The sequence below is a fragment of the Grammomys surdaster genome, unplaced genomic scaffold (genome assembly GCF_004785775.1).
Source record: "Grammomys surdaster isolate TR1022 unplaced genomic scaffold, NIH_TR_1.0 130, whole genome shotgun sequence".
NCBI lineage: Eukaryota > Metazoa > Chordata > Mammalia > Rodentia > Muridae > Grammomys > Grammomys surdaster.
The window spans coordinates 5,522,151-5,541,064 of NW_021604588.1; the positions used below are offsets into that span (position 1 = coordinate 5,522,151).

Below are 18,914 nucleotides of genomic sequence, written 5' to 3' on the forward strand. Positions count from 1 at the left end.
CAGAGCTCAATGATGCCAGCCATATTTCAAGCACTCAGTAGCCACCCTGTGGCTTGGAACACCACCCCGAATGGCATAGGCTCGCATCTTGTGGAAAGAGTAGTCCAATGTTGGTGAACAGCTGCCTTGTTTTAATGGAGGCTTGAGAAGGAGGACACACAGCGCAGCTGCACTCTTCCTGTCTGGCCCAAGGCTGTTTCACAGTTTCAGCTGATCCTTCAGCTTTTCTCCTGTCACTACACAGCCATCACAACCGGGGGTGGGGGGGCAGAGTTGTAGTCACTCAGCCTGCTATTCACATCTCCAGGATATCGCAAAACCTGATGCAGAGAAGGGCCTGCCCAGAGGGCCACAGCACAACCTCCAGGTACCACATAGGCTCACCACTCCTTACAGGTCCCTCAGCCCCGCCTGCTCAGGCTCACCCACACTCTGCAGGGTGAGGACAGAGTTGCACAATGCAATCATCCATTAGCATTCTTACCTCACTGGAGTGCTCTGCTGGCTGCTTGTCCTTTGGCCTTAAGATCATTCTTGAATTCAAAGTCACAGGCGTACAAGATTGAACAGCAGCAGCAAAAAAACATCCCTTCGAACAACTTACTGTATCTGTCATAGGTTCAACTTATTGAAATGTTTTCAGATTTCCATGGGGACAAGCATCATGATGTATTCAGTAATGGCAGTGAGTATGTATCAAAGTATTTTAGCTTTTACTAGGTGCCAAGTCCACTGAGGCCCATAACAGAATATTTGCCCTGAAGTGTCACGACCTGCCTAAAAGGGACACACACACCAAGACTGGCATCAAATCAAGCTGACAAAGAGTTGCACTGGGTGAGCTGAGAGAGGAGGCCACCATTGGTAGAATGGACAAGAGGCCCTGAGCACTGTGGTGAGCACTCAGGACTAGAATGGTCCAGATCCTGAGTCCTACACCAGTTCTCACTTGTCATGGAATTTATGTCTGTGATGTTACCTCCATATTAAGACTTATCTTCAAAAATTAAATGGAGAAATGCATTAAAAACAAAAAACCAACAACAACAACAAAAACTTAGCACTGAGCCTGGCTTAGGGAAAGTGCTCAAGTTAAGTGTCATTAATGAAGGAAAACCATGGTTTGTGTTTTAGAAATCAAAGGAGAAACTTCCGGAGGAGAGCATGGGATTCCCCACACTCCGGCAACCTCCTTGCCTTTCACTCTCCTTTCTCTTTCTTCCATTCATGAACTGTCATAATCCTGTTGACTACTCACAGAAAACCAGCCTCACAACTGGTTCTCTATATACTCCTAGTGAGGAAAAAGAAGATGCAGAAGTTTTGAAGGAGAGTATAAGGTCTCAAGATCCAAACAAGAGACCTTACTACCTCAGAGGGACTTGCAGCCTGTTTGAAGCATTCATTATCACATTTAATTCCTGCATCACAAGTAGAGCCACAAGAGAAGAAGGCAACGTACCCACACTTGGGACAGAGATCTCAGTCTTCTTCTGGGAGCTTCGCAAATCTGGTCATAAGTGTCCAGATGGCCTCTTCATGTGTTTCACAGGGAGCCCCACTTCCTCAGCCTCCTCTAATTAAACCTGATTCTCTTTACTTGTCAAAAGTAAAAAAAGACTGCATTAATTTATTTTTCTTTAAATTTACAACACTGACCAAAGAACTGGCTCAGCGGTTAAGAGCACTTGCTGTTCGTGCAAAGGTCTCAGGTTTGGTTCCCAGCCCTACATAGCAGCTCACAACCATCTGTAACTCCAGTTTCAGGGGATCCAACACGCTCTTCTGGCCTCTATGGGTACCAGGCATGTACTGGTGCATATACAAAGATAAAAACACTTGGGCACATAAAATCAAATAAGTAATTCTAAAATAAAAATTTTAATAAAGTTAAAAAGTTGGCAAGGCAAATATAATAATAAGTAAAGCTTACATACTTCAGAACTATTCTTTGCTGTCTTCATACTTATAAGTACATAGAAGTTTATTTTTCTGTTGTGATCAGGGTTTTATGAGCTAACCTGGGAACTTTACTTATTTATATAACACTGGAATTGGAACTCAAAGCATACACAGAAACAATCCACTGACAGGGGCATTTTAGGAAGAGTTTTGAAATACCCCTGGAACATTTCTACCCACTTTCCAGCTCAGTACACAGAGATTAGAGAGGTTGCGGGGTAGACACAGCCAAGAATGAACTAGGCAGCCCCTTCCAGGGAGTGCCTGCTTACCAGTTCTGTTAATCCAGGAAAAACACTGCCTGAGAAACCACTAAGTGCAGGTTGGATGCTCACCAGGCCCCACTGGCTAACTCTCATGACAATGCTACCCAGGAAGGAAGAAAAGTGGAGAACCCTCCAGAACTTCCCTTTGTGGAGGAGAGTGTCACTTGCATTGAGAGACACCTGATAAGACAACACTGCCATCTACTGGCAAGAATGGGTATAGCAGGCGGCTTACCCTGGGCTGTAGGCTCCAACCTGGTTGACTGGCTCCATTAACTCTGTTGAGCCTCTCTCTCCTTGACCCTGGTGGAAGGCTTAAAGTAGTGAAGACTTGTAAGGTTTTTTTTTTAAATGGGGGAAATCTTTTCTAGTAACTAAGTTTCACCAGCAGCTTTTCACCATCTTTTTTTTTAGTTCTTTGCATGCCTCATCTGCATGCTCTCACTTCACACAATCCACACCTGAATTGTGTGTGTGTGTGTCTATCTGTCTGTCTCTGTACCTGTCTCTGCCTCTCTTTCTCTGTTTCTTTCTGTTTCTCTCTTCCTTCCCCCTCCCTCACTTCCCCCTGCAGTGTATTCTCGCTTCTGTAATCCTTGATTCTCCAATTTCATTCAAGTTATGAGACAGAACACTCAAACTCGACAAACATAAATGCCAACCCATTTCCAGATGAAGCAGCCATGACACATAAACATCTTCAAGCTCCGTGGTCACAGGCTGGCCTTTGAAGCCAGTCCTCCTTCAATCCTGCTGATTCTACAGGTCTCTTTCGGACACAGACCAAGGGAATCGGTACCTCTTGGAGAACCATTATAGCAGCTGTGAGCTGGTCTGTGACCCTCCCCCTTTCCTTAGGCCACAGCTCTTGTGGATGGGTAAAGGGCACAGACAGAAGGAATGACTTCTGACTTTCTGAACCACGGTGGAGTCACTGTGGCTGGCAAGAACTGTGTATTTCATAGTAACTAGTAGAGAGGTCTGTGCATGTTCTCAACACTGAGGTATGATAGATGTCTGAAGTGATGGAGATGCCAGTCACCTGCACGTCACACTTCACATCGTACATGCATATTGAAATGTCATGCTTTACCCACAGATATGTGTCAATCAAAGATAACACAAGGGCCGGGAGATAGCTCTGTGGATAAAGTGATTGCTACTCAGGTGTGGGGACTTGAGATAAATGCCAGTGGAGTGTGGCAGCCACCTGAAGTAAATCCTTACACTGTGGAGGTGTAACAACTGGCTGGCTAGACTGGCCACATCAGCGAGTTCTGGGTTCAGAATGAGAGCCTATCTCAGGAAATGAAGTAGAAAGTAGCTAAGGGAGACCCAGGATAAACCTGTGTCCTATACACATGCATATCCACACATGTTAACACACGTGTACACACGCACACAATGTAAGTAGTTTTCAAAAACCCCAGTATGTTGCCTTCTCCAACCTGTCACCAAACTAATATTTCCAAAATACAAGCCTGCCATGTCACTTCAACATTTCAAAGCCTCTGAGAGCTCTCCACTGTTCAAAAGCTTGTGTGGGAACAGTGTCTCTCACCCCTGGATTGATGTTAGAGGGCCGTGGGGAACTTGGAAAAGCTCAGGTGTGTGTGTAGAACTCACCCGAGACCCTCTGGCATGGGATCTCTGGAGTGACAAAGAGCAGAAGGACACACATCAAGGCTTACACTGGCTCCAAATGGCAGTGTGAACTGATACCACTGCAGCAATTGCCCGTCCTTCCCACTGGCTCTGTGGGCTCCTCAACCTGGCTCTGTGGGCTCCTCAACCACTAAGAAGCCATCTTGCCTCCCCTATGTCATCCATGTGCAGCCTGACTCTCCCAGGTGTCCTCACTGATTCAGTCTGTCTTTCTAGATCTGATGCCATCACTACAGCCCCCTAAAGCCTTTTTTGGTGGAATTAGATACACACACACACACACACACACACACACACACACACACAGTGACTCACTTTTTCCATAAGCCACCACCATCCTGGTTCGTTTCCTGTCTTCTGATAGTTAACCAGGGGCAGCAGCTTGCCTGCTCATCTCTGCCTTGTGCATACCCAGAGTAGGTAACTCTTTGGAAACTTTACCCCTGTTTGTGGGACGAATGTCCAGGCCCCTGCTCTGCTCCTGTCATCTAGTGTACCCCCACTTCTCAGGTACCTTTTCACTTTGGGTCATCCTGGAGCATGGGATGTCTTCCGTTAAGCGTCAAGCTTTTTAGGATCCATAACCTGACTCTAAGAAAATGTTTGAACCTCTCCCCAGAAACCCATTTCATAGGCCCACATTCCATTACTGGAATGAACTGCTGGGTGGGCCATGTTAAAGCAAGGGGCAGCATGGAGGAAGGTTGTGGGCTGGAACATTGCCCACTCTATAAACACTCTGAAATGAACTTCCCATATTTCCTTTCCTTCTCACACTAAACTAGTTGAAGGTCAGCTGAATATTTCTCCATGGCAACAAAGGGCCTGTATGCAAAAGGATGCTAAAACAGCTTCAGTCTCCCACACAGGTCAGTTTAGTTGCCAAACTCTGGGGTCAATGAACCTGAGATGGGCATGGTGTCATCTGGTGCCGTCAAACCCTCCTCCGGAACAAAGGCTATGGGTCACTGACTTGGCTATAGAACTACACAGACATAAAAAGGCCAGCAATTCTAGGGCAGTTATGAGTCATAACATCTGAAGAGGGAGTCCACCAATCTAGTTAGTCTGTGATGATTTGAATATGAATGCCCCCATAGGCTCAGATGTTGGAATGTTTGATCACCAGGGAGTGGCACTACTTGGAAAGGATTAGAAGGTGTGTCCTTGTTGAAGTAGGTGTAACCTTATTAGAGGAAGTGTGTCTCAGGAGAGGTGGGCTTTAAGGTTTCAAAAGCCCAAGCTAGGCCCAGTATCTCTCTCTTCCTGCTGCCTGTGGATCTGGATGTGGAACTCTCTCCTACCTCTCCAGGGCCATGTCTGCCTGTGTGCCACCCATGCTTTCTGCTGTGATGATAATGCACTAAGCCTCTGAAACTGAACTGTAAGTGTGTAACCCAATTAACACACTTTCCTTTATAAGAGTTGTTGTGGTTATGGTATCTCTTCACAGCCATAGAACATTGACCAAGACAATGTCTTATCAAGCACACTTCAGAAGCCTGCTCAATGTTGAGGGTGTTGCTACTGTAGGCCATCTCTCTGGCTCTAGGTTAGTGCTGGGAATGGAATCCTTTGTCCAGGAAGCAGTTTCTTCCTAATAGGTTTGAACTGATCATGATGATCCCTTCCAAGGACTTTTATTTGCAGAGACGAGGTGCATTTGTACAAATAAGTATAGAACAGGGAGAAGGAATCTGAGAAGACACGGAGCTAGAAGGTGCTACAGAAGGGCCTAAGACAGAGGAGGAAGTTACCTAGGGCTTAAACCCCAACAAAAGTACATCAAGACTCAGAGTATCTATTGCTGAGAATATCTCCCTCCAGGAAAGTCTTCGAAGCACAGGTCTCTGCCACAGCCCCATCACCTCCGAAGCTCTTCTCAGCAGTAATCAGTTCCTGAAGATATAAACTGACTTGTCTCTCTCATCATCAGTCCCCAACTCTAAAGCTGACTTGTTATTTACTGATCATCTCGACCCCTGGGGTAGAAGCGTATCTTGTTTATTGTCAGCCTTTGCCTGGCATATGTAGAACAAAGTATGAAAGTGAATGCTGTTTATTTGGATAGGTTTGGCACTTAGAACAGAACTTGGTACATGCATTAAATGTCGAATAAATGAGCAGATGAACAAAGGACAGCTACAAGCTCCGACATCACCAGGACTGTATGACTTGTCTGTTTCCCTAGCAGGCCACCACTTCCAAGATTCTTGACTCAATGAACAATGTGCATGCACTTTTTTAAATGATTAGCCCCGGTGCTGAGTGGTCTTCAGTTAGCCCTCTCAGCATCAGATCCAGCCATTGCTGTGGCCTTGCTAGATGTGTTTGCCTGGCTAGGGGTGGGGATCTTGAAAACCTGAAAGACTGGCACAAGTGGTTTCCAGTGTATGGCTTGGCGTGGACCCAGAGGTGGAACCTGAGAAAGCTAAGCAACCACATACACCCTAGACCAGAGGGGAAAGTGCAGCTTCTAGAACACTTTCCCCTCTTTCCACTCCCATACTTCTGCTGCATTCCAAAGAACACTGGTTTCCATGTCTACTGTCACACAAGTCAGAGACTACAGCCAAACCAAATTCTAGAGTAATGCTCAAATTATCACTTCACTCATGCTTCATTTAAAATTCAAGGGGAGAAAATAATACAAGACATCTTTTTAAAAATCAAATGGTTTATTTTCGTTTTCTTGAGTAGGAGTTTAAGTTACTTCAATGGTCACTGACTTGGCTACAGAAAACCTTCCAAAATGATACCAAACGCACAAGAAGGGTGATATGAGGAAGCTTCCAGTGTGGGAAGCAGAGGTGGAGGGAGGCTGAGGGCTGACAGACCAGGGAATGGGGGGAGGCATGGAGGTGAGTCAGGGAAGACTGAGGATACCAGTTATTTAAAGATATGGGTTATTTAAAGATGAAATGACTGCAAATTTATTTACAACATATGCAGATCTATGGAAGAGCTTATGCAAATGTCTGGAAAAGGGGCAGTTAAAAATAGCAATAAAATGGGAGCTTTGGTCTCCAGAATGCTAGAGACTAGTCAGAACTTAACTATGAGTGTATCATGGCCCCTTTGAAGTCTCTTCATTCTTCATCACACAGGAAGTTTAAAAGGAGTAAGAATTATGCTTTTCTTTCAAAAACCAGGAGAACCAGGAGACAACAAGTAGCAGGTTGCCTTAGCTCTGACCCCCTGGGGGATCAGAACCTCACTTCGGTATTTTTCTACAAAGATCTATATTATCAAATGGATACAGAAGTCTCCACCAATTTCTAAAGATTTCCAATTGATGGTCCAGTGGGTGATTAACCTTTTTGTCCTAATTCAATACATCTGTCATTAAGGATGGGCTGAAGCACCTTGTGGTTCCAACACTGTGTCCTACCCACATGTACTGTTCAATTATAACATTGTTGGCTTTCAGGGCCCCCACTAGAGACAGGTAAACATGCCGATGACATGGAAGGAACTTCTAAAGGTCAAAGTGTGATGACTGACGTCATTAGCTCTGTGTACCCAGCGATCTAAGAAGTTAGAGAATATGAGCATTCCTCAAACTTCAGCTCCCCAGTCACCACCACCCACCCCGCCTGCCCCAAGCTTGTCTCGTCTCCTGTGAAGACAGCTCAGACAGGCCTTCAGAACATTCTTGCCCTTCCTCCTATGGAGCGCTTCTTTCTGCCAGAGAAACGGTCTCTGCTGTAACCAAAGGGGCGGATTTTCAGCTCCACATAAGGAATGGAGAACTCATGTCCTTTCCATGGCTCCCAGTTCACCCCCTGTAAAACAAACAAACAAACAAACAAACATCAAGAAAAAGTAGTTGGAAGAAGAGTAAGGTGGCGTGTGGTAGGGGGATCCTAGAGAACAAGAAATCACTCTGTTTCGGATGGAGAAGGAAAAAGAAGAGGAAGTTCTAGTAGTAATGGAGCCAAAATAGGAGGGCCAGATCATGTACCCTCTCCTGAAATCTGACAAGCTGAGTGGACAGAGAAAGAAGCCTCCATGGTGGAAAGATGGGGTGTGAGCCCAAAATGTAGGGGAAGCACAAAGTTGACAAGGGAGTCAACTTAGGCAGAGAGCAGCAAATCAGCCATTGCTGTACACTATTCTTTACCAAAAAATAAAAGGCAAAAATAAACATATTAATTACCCAATTGTGTAAAATCATTTTCAATTTAGACTGTTTAGATATTAGCGCTGGGGTAACAAATGGCCTGCTGAAAACTAAATTTCATTTTATGTCTTTTGACTGGTGAGCACAATAATATTTAATTCACTTAATAACCTTGCAACCTGGCCAATAAAGAGCCCAAGTGACCAATTTTATGTGTTTTAATTTGTGAGGTAAATAATAAACAAGAAGCTAAATGGCTTGCAGACCGAGAAAAGCACATTAACCAGATGAATGTCTTTTATTAGCAAATGCAGGGATGGTTTAGGGCATGCTGGCTGCTCATTTCAAATATTTGATCTCTGATCACAGGCTTCCCTAGTCGTCCCACATGCTGCCACCATGATTCATTGGGCCAACCTTCCTCATTCCCCTAGGGGCAAATTTCTTCTTCCCTTAAAAAAAAAAAAAAATCACATAAAGATTGGGAGTCCTGGCTGTGTAGTAAGAACCAAACTAATAAGAGTGAACCTGGATTTGAGAAGTGCTGATATTTACTGTAATATTGGTATGTGTGAGTTCTGGGGAGAGGTGGTCTCCTGAAGGCCAGGATCAGGACCTAGGATTAGAAATTAGAGACCCAAGGCAGGTTTATGGAGGACAGGAGATTAACTGTGAATAGAAGAAAAGTGTAATTTTCAAGAAGCCAGAGTGGTCACAGATGTCCTGTAGCCAGCAAAGAGTCACCATGATATACAAGGGTCATGGAGGTCCAGAAAGTACAGTCAGGAAAGTTTGCAAGAGAGGAACCCTCACATACACTGAGCTCTGAACATTGTCCTGACAGAGGGGCAAGAACAGGGTGCAGCAGACTCTTGGTGTCTTAGGCTAAAGTGGAGGCAAGAATGAGTCTGACCCAAGGTCGAACCTGTTTACCTAGTGATCAAGGGACCCAGAGAAACAGCTCTGCTATAATGGAGAGGCAACCAGAAAAGACAACCAAGGGTCTGGTTTTGGATTTAATGTTTGTGTTCTCCTTGAATTCTGCATATTGAAATTTTATTGGTCCAGTTTGATAGTATTCAGGGGCAGCTCTCTCGGGGGTCATTTTAGATGCCCCCTTAATAGAAAAGGAAGAGGTCAGATGGCCTCTTTCCACGTCATGTGAAGATTTAACTAGGCTTCTGTCTCCTTGCCAAGTAGCAAAGCCCCATCAAGAATGAATCTGCTGGCACCATGGTCTTGGATTAGGAAACTCTAGAACTGTAAGATATGCAAGTCTGTCTTAAACCACCTAACCTGTGGTAGTTAGTTACCGTAACCTGATCTATAACAATGTCTGATTGTGAATTAGTAAGGTACATTGATAGCTAGGTATGGTGTTGCACACCTGTAACCTCAACCCTCAGGAGGCTAAGGTAGGAAGATTCAGAGTCCAAGGCCAGCCTAGGCTGTATAACAAGAGTCTATATAAACAACAACATGAACAGCAACAACAAACATTTAGCCAGATGTGGTGACAGATGTCTACAATCCCAGAACTTGAAAAGTAAAGACAGGAGAATCATGAATTTATGGCCATCCTCAGCTACAAGGCAAGTGTGAGGTCAGCCCGGGCTACATGAGACCTACCCTGGCTCAAAAGTATTATAAAAGAAACTTAAAAATGAAGTGAGACGCCATGTGATTCACATCATGGGTCTTTATATACCAGTGACAATGAATCACCCACATGCAGCTGAATAGAGGTGTCTTAGTGTGATGCACACCATGTAGTATCCATCATCTGACACCATGAAGCCTGAGGCACAGTCTCCTGACCAGACTGGAAGCTTCAGAGAGAGGGGGAACTAACAATCTCACCTGGATGGCATCGCTTTGGGAGTAGAGACAGGCAAAGCTTGTGATAGAAAAACTGTTCACCTGCCACTTACCTCACTGTGCTTGGTCTCTCCATATTTGCCATTCGGATTGGCCAAATGGCAGTTCTTATACCACCATCCACCATGATGTGTTAGCGCACAGTTGCTGAGGGCAATATCATTGTCTCTGTCGAAAGTCGTGAACTTCCATCCATTGTGGTAGGTGAGAGCATCTCCTGCAGGAGAGATAAGAAGGGAGTCAAGAACTATGAGAAAGAGGCCCCAGCAGGCAACATCTAGGACTGAAACACCAAGGATCCAGCTGTGTATCATAGGTAGTCACAACTAACTCAGAATGGAACAGGGTGTAGATGAACAGGTTGTCCTTGATGGCCTGACCATTAAACATCAGATCTGGTTCTCCGTCAACCTCAACAACATTTTCACTTGGAAGTTCTACCATCACATCAAGTGTCTAACCACACTTCACTTAATATAAACACTCTGTGTCCTTCTGCATTTACTATGTTGACCATTTTCCCTGCTGCCCTTGACCCAAAATCCATGCACTTTGTTTGATAACATACCCTTGATGTAACCCTACTTTCTCAAATCACCCTTTCTGCCTCTACACAGTGGCCACCCAAGTCTCTTTTTATCTCTGAGGGCCTGTGTTCAACCAACAACCTTCCTTCTCACTCCATCTACCAGCCCCTGTGGGAGTACCCATTTCACTGTCTTAAGCTTAGCATCCTACCTTCCACCATAGAGAAGATTATTCATTCTGCTTGCTGTGCAGGCTTGTCACTGGGCTGCCTCCTATGCACAACCTCTGACCCCATTGTCTCTAGTAGTGTGGGGAGCAGGCCCATTTGCCCTCTGTTGTCCATTGTTCAAACCCTCACCTCCCTTACAGTCTAGCTCAACTCTACTGCTAAAGGAGATTCTCCTCATTGATCTTCCCCCTCCGTCCCAGCATGCACACGCACACGCACCTGAACTTCGAGAGCCCTTCTGGGGACGTATGTAAAATTTAATGCTTCGTTACATCTTGCCTGGAATCTGCTTTAATTACTTCACTCATATGGCACCTCTTTCCCCTACCACATTCGTCATCCACTTAGAAGTTTACTTGCTTTTTCAGCTCATAAAAGGCAATAAGAGCCCATATCAATCACCGGCTTAATCAAGTTCCCCTCCTGCAACAATGACACTCACATTTGCATCTAATTGCTGTGACTCTCACAGGCCTTTGTGGTGGGCAGGGCTCTTTTGGATCCCACATGGAAATAAAATTCTGGGGATTCGCCTATAGCAACCTGAGGTTCCAGATGCCACAAATGACATTGCCAAGACTCAACCATTAGTCCTCAGATTCTAAAATGACAATTCTTTCTGAAACACAGATTACCCTGAGGCCTCCTCATTCCCACAGAGGACTTCATTCTTCTAATAAGTGTAGTCTATCTCTGATAGCCGTCAATAATAGTTCTGGAGGCAGTCCCCAAAACCTAAATCACCGACATTATCTGAGAACCTACTAAAAATGCAAATTCTAGGTATAACCCAGGCATGCAGAACTAGAAATACACAATGGGTGGGAGCATGCCATGGGTACTTCAACCTTCATGTGATCCTGGCACAGATGCAGCTTCATTCACACACTTATTCAGAGGAAGTATACCTCCCCATGATGGGTGAGCCCCATGCTAGGCTCTGACAATACAAAGCAGAAGAGGTTCTTGTTCTTGAAGACTCTGTTGGGGTGAGTTAGAGCAGGTATGCAAAGAGTTCATAGGAGCTGGGGACATGGGCACAGTGGTAACAAACACTTAGGAAGTTCAAGACCCCCCAATTCAGTCTCCATCATCCCCTGCCCCTCTGGAAAGTTAATAGCCCCTTATGCAAAGGGAAGTGTGGTGGTATGAATATGTTTGGCTCATAGGGAGAGGTGCTGTTAGGAGGAAGTGGGGGTGGGCTTTGAAGCTACACGCAGCATGGAAGAGTCAGTCTTCTAACTGCCTCGGAACAAGATGTAGAATTCTCAGCTCATCCAGTGCCATGCGTGTCTGGATGCCACCATGCTTCCCAAGATGATGATAATGGACTGGACCTGAGAACCTGTAAGCCAGCCTAAATTAAATGTTGTCCTTTATAAGAGTTGCCTTGATCATGATGTCTCTTCATAGCAATGGAAACACTAAAACAGGAAAGTAGCAATTTGTCCTTCCAAGTCTGTAAATTCAAGAGTGATCCCTTCATGCCTCACCCAGCAAAGGCAGGATCCTTTGGTGCGTAGACACCAAGATGGCCACGCCTCCATTTCTTCCAGTCAGAGGAAAAGACAGACTGTCGCTTTATTTGTTTACATTTTCTCCTCCCTCCAGATTTCCTGCAGACAGTTAACTACAGCTTGAAATAACACACAATGGCTCCCCTAGTAACATTCTTTTAATAAGCACAGCTTTCCTAGATTGAATATGAAGTTCTCAGAGCTTATTTTCCAAGACCCAGACAAACACTTTCTCAAAGATATCTTCAGTTATCTAACCTTGGACCCTGGACTAGAAAAAGGAAGTGAGCTTTGGTGTGTTTGAAACATTTATATTATTAATTATAATTATTATTTCTGCACATGGATTTTCTACCTTCGAGAAACTGAAGCCAAATTATTGTTCAGAGTATAGAAAATGACTATGCTCATGGATCAGAAAATAATTGGCCTTAGCTGAGGTATTATTCTGAATCAATGAATTTATTTTCCCTAAGTAAAATCAAGTTAATCTGGGAGTGATGGACACTCCTTAACACCAGAACCCTGGAATCTAAGGTGTGAGAATTGCAAGTTTGAGGCCAGAGTGGACTACATAGAGGCTCAAAAATAATGAATTAAAAATTAGTTAAGCCAATGATGTTTAGACTCGCTCATATTAGTGTTAGGAGAAACTGCTAATGAACTCTATTCAAATTGCCTGTCCTTGGGCTTTGCTGGAAACTGTTCTTCTTAAGTGTGGTTTCAGAGGGTTATAGAAGACTCATAGGAGGTCTAAACCCACACTCAAGGTATAGCCACTGTCTTAATTGGGGTTTCTATTGCTGTGACAAAACACTATGGCCAAAAAGCAAGTTAGAACGAAAAGGATTTATTCAGCTTACACTTCCAGATCATAGTTCATGAGTGGACAAAGTCAGGACAGGAGTTGAAGAAAAGCTGAAACCTGAAAGCAGAAGCTGATGCAGAGACCATGGAGGGTGCTGTTTACTGGCTTGCTTCCTCTGGCTTGCTCAGGTTGCCTTTTTCTAGATCCCAGGACTACCAGCCCAGGGTTGGCACCACCCACAATGGGATAGGCCCTTCTCCCTTGATCACTAATTGAGAAAATTCCTTGCAGTTGGATCTCATGGAGGCATTTCCTCAAGGGATGCTCCTCTCTGTGTGATGACTCTAGCTTGTGTCAAGTTGACATGCAAAACCAGTCAATAGCCACTCCGCTTGTGACTGTCCATCTCAGCCAAATGTCACTCTGAGTCCCACTTTCCTCCAGTGTTTAATAGTGCAGAAAGAATAATAATGATTCTGCAGCCTCCACCTAAGACCTAAGACCAGGAGAAGCCATAAACATCATAGCCCCTGTGAGTCACATTCAGACAAAGGGCTGTAAGGCTAGACCTTAAATATCTGTTCCCTGAGATTGAAGGGAGCAAGGAAAGAGTTGTGGTGACCGTCTAGCTCTGCTTCTTCTCTGTGAATCTATTAATTCTTTTTTGCTCAGATGACGGCCTTTAAAAATCCATTTCAATATATAAGAAACACTGGCTTTGGGTTAAAACAACTTTGTGTAGACATTGTCAGTGTTGGACTATGAAGTGTTGTTAGAGATCCTCGGTCACACTCCCAAGTGTCCCCTGGAGGAGCACCCATCCCTTGAGCACCCCAGAATGGCTGAGCCCCAGGCAAGAGGGGCATGAGATAAGCTGTAAATAGTTGGGTAGCCCAATGGAAACTCTGGCAGAGTCTATGTTTGCATTGCCATCTCTACATAAATGAACAACAACTTAATGGTAGAACTCATAGAAAGCCTGTAAGATTCAGCACCAGAAACTAACACTCTGTTGCCTTACTGAAGTTTCCTTTGGAAAAAGAAGGAGGAGGGGGAGAAGGAAGAAGAGGAAAAGGGAGGAGGGAGGAAAAGGAGGAGGAGAAGGAAAAAGCAGAAGGAGAAAAAAAGAGAAGGAGGAAGAAGAAGGAGAAGCAGAAGCAAGCAAAAGCACTGTGATTTCAGTGGAAGTGAGAAGTGATCGGTCCAGCTGGACAATCTGAGGTGAGGACAAGCTGAAGCCTCACCTTTCCACCAATGCTGTGCATCTCCGCTGTAATAAAAGCATTAATGAAGCTAGACACAGGGATAGATGGCACGCATAGAGAGAGGGAGACCTTCACCTTCCATTTGAACATCCGTCTTCTCTCTATACTCCATAACAACCAGAAACATCCTAGATTTTAAAACCCTCATCTGAACCAAAGCATAGACAAGAAAAGCTAAAACACCACTGATCCCATTGTTGTAATACAGGACATAAAGGTAGGAACGACGGCACACACAGGAAGACTTAGATAGCTGCCTAAATGCTATGTGATTTGAGAGTCTCCCAAGGCTTCCTATTAAAAAAAGACATCCTCCGCTGGCTGGGCCTATTGGCCTGAACAACCTTAAAATAGGAATTACCCCCTAGTCACAGTTAAAATGCAAATAAGGTACCTAAGAGGAGAATCACATTCATTTAAGACTATGTTGACTCCCTTTCCCATCAGCATCAGCTCATTTGCTGAATTATGTTAACTAGGCTTCGAAAAGGCAATGTTTAATAGTCCAAGGAAGGAATGGGAAAGAAAGGGACAAACTGGAAAGATGGTTCTGAATGAAGTCCCAACCAAGAAGCCAGGAAGAATGCCAGGTTTGGAGGAAACAGGAGGCACGGGAGCCAAAGAGAAACACCTGACTTCAAACGTGTCCAGGAAGATCTCAGATATGAAGTGTGTAAAAACTGAGACTCTAACCTGAGAAGTAAAGCCTAAGTCTCACTGAAAGCATGAAAGATAGTCAGATAGACTACATGTAGGCTAAGATCAGAGCAGGAGGAGGCCGATAAGGGAAACTGAGGGCTGGCCGGTAGGTCCTTTATTATTCTAAATGGTTGGAGAGACTGAAGTTATCAGAAATGCAATCTCACCTTGTTTAAAGATGACATAAGAGTTATGTAATGAGCTTGGTCCTCTGAGACAGTGAATTTATGTTATTTTAGTATTAAATTATTATGATCACCGTGTGTGATAGTATATATCTTAATCCCAGCACTCAAGAGGCCAGGGCAGGCAGTTTACAAGTTGCACGATAGCCTAGGATACATATCAGAGCCTGTCTTAAAAATAATAACCATTATGATCATTTAAATCATTCTGTAACTACCCTGATAATTACATGAACAAAGGTCCATCTGTGTTTCCCAGTTGTATCCAAGCTGCCTCTTCCTCCTTGAATTAAAAAACAACAAAAAAAAAAAAAAAGAAAGAAAAATTCTCACTGACTGGCCTTGTTGGCCTGAGCAACTTTAGAACAGAAGTTATTGTCTAGTAAGAGTTAAAATTTGTATAATGTACCTGGGGAGAGTCAATTAATTTAGAATATGTTGACTCCTTCCACTCGCTTTCCCGGTAGCCTGACTTTCAGAGCTGACTCTCACTTAGAATGCATGCCATGCAGGCCATCTCCAGCACATAGAGATACAGAACATCTAGGGAAGGAAGGGGCAAATCCAAAACAAAATGGGCCTTGGGAGCTGTGGTGCCTTTCACTGCAATTATTTTCCCCAGAAACAATTCTTTACACACTTGTCCCCATGCAATCCCTACTTAAAATCCTTGAACAGTTCCAATTTGCCCAAGTGCAATCCCTTTGGTGACAGGCATTCACCTGCTCTCATAGTCCCTTGTCAAACAAACTTGGGATCTATTCCTATTAAGGTATTAAGTATCCATGAGATTAGACAGAGAAATCCTGCTGGAAATTTCATTGTTTTAAAACTCATTAACTCTGTAACAGGCTTTGTGTTAGATACTATGAAATGAGCAAAATTATGTAATGGTTTTAAGAAATGAAATTATAGAACTCAAAGAAATTTTCCTGTTATAGAAAGTATTTAATCTTAATCAGAGGTTTCTACCCTGCCTTTAACCATTCAGTTCCCACATAGAAGACACACAACCTTTATATTTAGAGTAAGTCTTATATACTAGAGCTGGGCAGATATCTACCCTCTGTGTTATTGGTATCTACTTCCCTATCAATAACCTTGTATTAACTTGCCATGCTGCATCTGGGACACTCTTAACTCCAATTACCAGCCCTCATGGCCATGTATTCATAACTCACCTACCCCATGGCATCTCTCCACTCTCCCCCCATCCCGTTTCATGGACCCTGCCTCTGACACCAAGCCCAGAAACCAAAACCCTGCCTATCTTTTGCCCAGCTACAGGCTGTAGGCATCTTTATTCACCAGTCAGGGATAACTTGGGGAGCAAGGTTATATAGTGTCACTTAGGTTTATGTGCAGATTCTCTTGTCCCTAGGGACAACCAGGCTTTGGAGGACAGTATTTAGTACTATAATACATAGCAAAGGACCAAACTTTAACATTTCCCATACTTAGTTGGCCATTTTTAGATCATAACTCCAGACCTCAGAGATCCTCAAAGACACAATTTTGAGATGCTCTACAAATCTTTTGGAGTACACTGCAATCTGTTTGCCTTGGGTTAGTCCTCTATTCCTCCTGGGAACCCTCAGATGTGGTAAGCCCCTTCCTTTGTGTTTGGCCCTCTGTCTGAGCCAACCCCAGCCCCATGTCCTCTTGGAAGCTTCCTCTAAGCCACTCAGACCCTTGATGTACCCACCATTCCCATTCCTTAGCTCTTTACTTCCCATACCACTTGGTCTGCAAAAGTTACTCTCCTCTTTCCATGTGCTTTAGAGAAGAGAGACTACATCTTATACAGTCAACTAATTTTGCCAGTAACACATTTAGACATGGCTACACCAAAGTCAGAATCAGAGCAAAGGCAGAGAAGCCATAAATATCATCTTTAAAATATGTATTAAAGCAATAACCTCAACCACACCATCTCCGCTTAAAATGTTTGTCAGTATAATCCCTGCAATTCAGTCATGAGAGAAGCATAACAGTCACACTGTGTTTGGAAGTTCACTGAAAGGCTCAGAATTAAATTTCTCAAAAATGTATAAACAGCCTAAACCCGGGGAGACTAAAAAGACAGTTGGGTGAAGGGGTAGAGAACATACAAAAACAATCAGTTTAATGGTTAAAGATGTCCTTACTTCCTTTACCCTCAAGCCCCTTCAGAGCGCATGACGTCCACTGTTAGTGAGGACACCCAACTTCTGCATATCAGTATCCCACAGCCTACATCCATGGCACATGGCAAACCAATCCTTAGATGACGGTAACAAGAAGACTTCCGGAGTGAGACGCCTCTCTTACCTGCTGTGCCTCTGTATTTCCCAACCGACAGCTTGTACCGCTCTTTGCTGGACGCCACTTGGAAGAAGTCATATACAGCGTAGGCAGATTCATTGACAGTCTGTAAGTCTGCCCTCACCTCATACCGAGTGGTAGTGCCAGTGGTGAGATTATGTAGTTTATCAAGTCCTAAAAACATGGAATGGAATGGAATTCAACTAGTCAATCAGCTTGTGTGTGAGAGAGCTCTCATTGTCTGTATCTGAGACATACAGAGATAAAATTCATCTTAGTATATAATCTTCTCTGCTAACAAAGAGCTTTCCCAACTCTTTCTCCTGAGGTGCTAATATTCTCACCCTTATTTCTTTGGCACCGCAATGCTAACGACTTTATGGAATGCCATCAGATAGGAGAGAGTGTATAGTATTGGGGTAACCTGCCCAGTGGCTTCACCTCAATAGATAAAGTAACTGCTCATCCTCAGATCTCAAAGGGGACTCTGTACCTAGCTAAGCACAAACATCATCTACTCTAATAGACACTGAATACCCAGGTTCTTTTTTTTTTTTTAATTTCGCATTTCCCTGTAGATGTTTTATTGGCTATTTAACTCTCTGTGAACATCTGCTCCAAAAGAGAGCAGAGGGAAAATGGGCAAAATGAAGGCCCTTAATGTCTGGCTGTACCAGCAGAATTACAGGAACTGCTAACACATCCTCTTAATGAGAGCCTGGGATCCAAATCAATCAATTGTCTTTCTACTGCAGTTATATGAAATCCAGGCTCAAAAAAAAAAAATCTGTAGAGTTTACATATGGAATAAAAGCTACCTCAGCCAGTCCTATCTCTTCACCCATCCCTGCTGTGCAAGAACCTTCCCAATTGCATAGAAACACAACACAGTGACCCTGTCCCTTAGACTTCTCCTTGAAAATGGGGAGCTTCCTTAAATAGCCAGGTCAGCTCATCAAGGGAGATATTAGCCTCCCACAATCCCACCTTCCTGATTCTCAAAGATCATACCAAGCCAGAACTCCTTCATGGGGTCCCCAAAACCTTCTACATAACTCCGCCAACGCTTGAAGAAATCCAGCTGTCCAGTGTTCCGTCTCTGGAAGACCTGAGAAAGGAAATGAATGCTTTGCTCTGCCATTGAACAGATAGTACTGAGGGGCAGAAATGGTAGTTGTGTCTTCCAAGCGGCCCTGGGAGGCAAGAGAGCACTACTGACCTGCACATACACTGACCCTGCAACAGTAAGTACATCTTAATTTTTTTAGAAGCAACTTTTATTTATATATCAATATATTGGGTATACTGTCTATTATATTAGTAAGAATTTTAGGTGAAATATATATATTCCAGGTATGAAAATGTATAACACCTAACAGGAGACACCTCTACCCTTAAGAAATTTTAATCCTAGAACACAGAACAACTTGGGAGATCTGGTAATATATTGCTAGTAGTTGGTTGTGTAGGACAGAAGATTCCAGA

The 18,914-nt window shown here is 43.9% G+C and overlaps 1 protein-coding gene across 1 annotated transcript in view; it reads right to left on the reverse strand.

Annotated features, from left to right (window-relative positions):
* Positions 1-6,550: 6,550 nt before the first annotated feature.
* Tnn (tenascin N) overlaps positions 6,551-18,914 on the reverse strand; it is a 61,806-nt gene continuing 49,442 nt past the window's right edge. The window contains exons 16-19 of the mRNA XM_028759836.1: positions 18,441-18,537; positions 17,436-17,603; positions 9,948-10,111; positions 6,551-7,678 (exon numbers count right to left, since the gene is read on the reverse strand). Of these exons, the coding sequence (XP_028615669.1) occupies positions 7,538-7,678; positions 9,948-10,111; positions 17,436-17,603; positions 18,441-18,537 (570 nt within the window). The 3' untranslated portion in view covers positions 6,551-7,537. The remainder of the gene's footprint in view (positions 7,679-9,947; positions 10,112-17,435; positions 17,604-18,440; positions 18,538-18,914) is intronic.